At 17.0% G+C, this 5,498-nt stretch overlaps 1 protein-coding gene across 1 annotated transcript; it reads left to right on the forward strand.

Annotated features, from left to right (window-relative positions):
* Positions 1–1,335: 1,335 nt before the first annotated feature.
* Positions 1,336–5,383, forward strand: PGSY75_1029100 (hypothetical protein; the record flags this gene model as incomplete). The annotated part of the gene is made up of 2 exons (XM_018786061.1): positions 1,336–5,235; positions 5,333–5,383. Coding segments are annotated over 2 exons (3,951 nt in total), but the record flags the coding sequence as incomplete, so codon positions are not given.
* Between the last annotated feature and the right edge of the window lie 115 nt (positions 5,384–5,498).

Here is a 5,498-nt window from a genome sequence, read left to right on the forward strand (position 1 = left end):
ATTATAAAATACTCACATTATATGAATATATATTTATATGTAATATATTGATACATATTCTTATAAATTACCTTTTTTTAAAAAAAAAAAAAAAAAAAAAAAAAAAAAAAAAAAAATATATATATATATATAAATATATATTTTTTTATTTTTTTTTATTTAAAAAAAAAAAAAAAAATATTTTTTTTTTTTTTTTTTTTTTTTTTTTTTTTTTTTTTTTTTTTTTTTTTTTTTTTTTTTTTTTTTTTTTTGTGTGTTCGGGTTCTCAAATTGGCTGTATTGGTGTATTTAAAATGTTGTATATTTTTATATATATTTAGCTCAACATTTCTCCTTATATATTATATATAAAAATTTATATATATATATATATATATATATATTTTTGATATAGGTAGAAATATTATGTAGTTAATACAAAATATTGCATATAGTAATAATATATGTATTTATTTATATTTTTTATTGAAATGAAATAAAGAAAAAAATAATTCTCAAGAAAAAAAAATATATTTAAGAAATTCAAAGGTAAACGACATTACACCATTTTTTACTACATTTTAAAATAAACATATATGTATATATATTTTTTTTGGAGGGGGAAACAATTAAAACTATCATAAGCTAATGATAAGAAAAATAAAAAAATAAAATAATATATATATATATATATATTTATATATTTATATTTATCTACATAATATTAAAATAAGATACTTCAAATTAACAATTATTATAAAAATAAGTACATCTTAAATTATATATATTTTTTTTTTTTTTTGTACTTAATAAGTACCTCTTTAAATTAGTACATTTGAAATATACCCACTTTTCATATATAAAATAAAATTAGGTGTAAATTTTCTTTTTTTTTTTTTTTTTTTTTTATTATTATTATTATATTCTAATCTTTTAAATTTTGATTAGATGTTGATATAATTAAATAAAGCATATTTATTAAATGTAAGAATTAATTTAATATAATAATGATATAAAATATAAATAAATAAATATATATATATATATATATATATTATGTTTGGATGTAGGATGCAAGTATATATAAAAGTAACTTTTTTAGTATAGGTATTCTATTAAAATAATTTAACTTTTATATAAATATAAAACCGATTATATGATGTAGACTTTGAAGATGAGAAAAAAAAAAAAAAAAATTGAACGAATGTTTGATATATTTATGAACACACGAAAATTATTAACATTTTGAAAAAGGACAAAGATTAATATATATATACACATATATATATATATATATATATATAACATATATATATTTTTTTTTTTTATGTCCCTTTTGGATGTATTATTATTGAAATGATTAGGAAGGGTGTTGAGCTATTTTATTTGAAGAATGCTCCATGGACACCTCCTTCAAAATATCACTTAAAATGTTTTATAAGACTATATCATAAAAATATTATTAAGAAAGAAAAAATAATAAGAAAAAGATTCTCATATGAATATATAAATGATGATGAAAATTTTTTATTTAATAAATATAGTTGTGTAAATTCTTTAGTTAATTATTACTATGTTAATAAAAAATTTGAAGAAATAAATTTATTAATTAAAAATAAACAAGATGATGGCAAATATATTGATGAGATTATTAATATATTGTATATTCTTTGTGTAAAGGGTAATATTAGTATACTAGATAGAAGAATAAAATATTATGTTTCTTATATTTTATCATATATCAATGAATATATGGAAGCATTGTCTGATGATAAAAATAAAAATATAAACAAGAGACAACATAATGATATAAATAAAGATATTACGAATAATTTTTTTGAACACATGGGCACAGATGCTAATTGTTATAATCCTCATAATATATATAATAATGTTAATATAAAAGAAGACAATACAATTATTAATAATAAGAAAAAATTTATTAGTATTAAGAGTTATTTGTTATTTCTTAATATTTTAAAAGTATTAGATATGAAAAATGATTTTAATATATTCTTAAAATATATAAGTGAAAATATTCATTTTTTTTCTATAGATATTATTCACAAAATAGCCTTTAGTTATGACATAAAACATATGGATATTATAAACAATAATGATAATAATAAAATATTTTTTAAAGAAATATTAGACTATATATATACATTAATACAATATAATCCTTCTATATATTTTATAAAAATGAAAAGCGTTAATTTATGTATTAATATATGTAGTAACTATTTTTTTGAAAAAAAATATAAACCAGAAAAAAAAACGTATGAATATAATGAAGATATTATTTATATGTATAATTTAAATTATATATATATAAATCATATTATAACATTTAATAATTTAATACTTGAATATAATACAAAAAATCAAATAAAACATGATAATTCAGGTAATATATATAAAGAAAAAACTGAATGTGCATTTAATAAGAGTAATAAAATTATAACAAACAAATCGGATATATTAACAAACAGTGTTCAATCTAAATCACAATATAGAAATGAATGTATAAATTCAAACAACAATTTAAATATTATAAATGAAAAATGTAAGGACTATATTAATGACTTTTATTTTAATTATTATATGATTGATACTATATATATTTTATATAATTATTATACAAATTTATTAAGGAAAAAAAAAATAATAAACAAAATAAAAATAACAAACCAAAACGATAAACAAAAGGAAGAACATTTCTTTTTGTTTATACCAGATGTAAAAAATAATATTACGAATATTTTGTTACATTTTATTTATATTATACATATTAACCTAAATAGGAATCAACAAAAAATTAAAAATAAAAAAATTATACAAGCATTAGAAAGAGTTTTAAAATTAAGCTATCAATTTAGACATACATCATTTAATTATGAATCTTTTGTATTAAATTATTGTAACATGTTATTAGTTAGTAAACTTGATCTTTCTTTAATTGATAATATAAAAATATTAACAATATTTAAACATATAATTACACCACGCAAGAAGGCGGATCTACAACATATAGAAACGAAAGAAAAAAAACAAAGAATAGATAATGCATTAAATATATGTCAAGAAACAGAAAAAAAAAAAAAAAAAAAAAAATTAAATGACAATAAGATCATGTATCTTACAGAAGAAAATGAAAATAAAAATGAAATATATGATAGAGAAAATAATAAATATATTGAACAAACCATTTTACATATAAAACAATCGAACATTTCTAATATAAAAGAAAATAATTTCGAATTATATGATATAAATAAACATTTGGATAATATGATAAAACTAGTGTGTAGTAATTTAAAAACGTGTGTACATAATTCAAGTGGTAATGACATATGTATGTTAATTCCTCTAATTTATGAATTTCATAAATATATGGATGATGAATTAAAAAATATATTAATAGTTCAAATTACTTGTAATAAACATAATATAAATGAAAATAATATAATAAATATACTTCGAGTATTTTATAAAATAAAATATAGAAATGATATGTTGGATCAATTTTTTTATAACCACAAGAACTTTAATTTTAATGATAATTATGTGGTTAATGAACAACAAAGTGATCAGAAAAATATATATATGTGTTCTTGTCCAAAGAATTTTTTTTTATTCTTTTATTATAAAAGTAAAAATAATTTATTCAATTATAAAGATATGTATTATATTGAAAATTATATACAACATAATTTCTTAGAAATGAATATAAAAGATTTTCTTCTTCTATTATTAATTTATTATAAAAATAAAGTTTTCTTATTACCACAATTATTAATCAAAATCCTTTCCATTGTTAATAATGGAAAAAAATTAATAACGCAAAAAGAATTATTATTCTGCTTATATTTATTCTCAAAAAATTATTATCATTTGTCAAACGATCATAGTGAATGGATAGATCATAATGATAAAAATACACATTTAATCAGAAAAATTAACTTATTTAGAAAAACCCATTATAATCAAGAACATATCAACCATTTTGTCAACTTAATTAATGATTTATTTTATTTTATTTATAATGAAAAAAAAATTAATTATCCACCTGAACAAGTCAGGCATTTGTTGGAAGAAGAAGAAAAAAAAAAAAAAAAAATTATAAATAATAATAATAATAATAATAATAAAAAGATAATAATAATAAATAAAAACAGCCAAAATGGTGAGCTAGCCAAAATGATGAAAGATGAGACAAATAATAACAATATGAGTTATGAATTATATGAAGAAGAGGAATATAATATTGAATTAAATCAAAAAAGTAATAATATAAATTCTATTGATGAATATAAGATAAATTTTAACATATTAAAAACAAATTTGATAATGATGAAAATATTATATAATTTATATTATGCTTATTTTTCTTCATTATTTGAGAAAAGAAAAAGACAAGAAAAAAATATTCTGAACAGTCATCACGAAAAATTATTGAATCATTTATATGTATGTTTTAATGAAAATTATTCAAAAAATGTTGAAGAAATTAAGGAGGTAGCACCTTTGTTATATTATTTTACATATTTTAATTTATATTCATCTTTTTATTTCGAAAGACAAATCTCATATATATTTATGAATAATATAATAGATGAGCGATTAATAAAATATGTAATGCTCAGTCACGTGTGTGTAAAAAAAATTATTCCACATGAAATCAAAGGTGTAATAAAAAAATATGTGTTTGAAAATTTTGAACATTTTAGTGATTCTTTTAAAATATTATGTTTTAGATTAAGTCACCACTTTTTGGATGTATCGAATGGTGTACCTCTCACTGGGGAGAATAATAATGTGGTGATAGATAATAATGTTGGAACAAATAATAATGTTGGAACAAATAATAATGTGGACATATCAATATTTAATCATCTATTAAATAATTTGTTAACAAATTTAGATCATATGAAACCCAATCATTATTTAGTTATATATTCTACGATTTGCAATAATATGATTAAAAATAAAAAATATTATATTGAATTATTTTATCATATGAATAAGATAGCTATATGTTATAATAATGAACAATTATTTTCGATACTTTATTACATGTATAAAACAGGATATAGTAAACCAAAAATAAGGAAAAAAATAAGGAACCTTATTTTGTTTCGTCATAAAAAGAGGTTAATACATTTAAGTATGTATATTAAATATATCTTACCTCTTGACGAATTTGGTATATATCATTTATTACCAATTAAATATCAGAATATTATATATGACAAGGTAAAAAAAAAATAGGAAACAAAAATATATATATGTGAATACATATATATATATATATATATATATATTTATTTATTTTATATCTTTCTTCTTATAGCTAACAGTCGATGTAAAATCTTTAATTCGTCCACCTTTGCAACACATGGAGGTAAAGAAGAATAGAAATTTTAATTATAGAAATAATATTTTTTCAATAATAAAAAAAAGAAAAGAGAGAAATAAATTTATTATTATTATTGATATTTCTTTTTTTTTTTTTTTTT

Source organism: Plasmodium gaboni, chromosome 10 (assembly GCF_001602025.1).
Source record: "Plasmodium gaboni strain SY75 chromosome 10, whole genome shotgun sequence".
In the NCBI taxonomy this organism is placed as follows: domain Eukaryota; phylum Apicomplexa; class Aconoidasida; order Haemosporida; family Plasmodiidae; genus Plasmodium; species Plasmodium gaboni.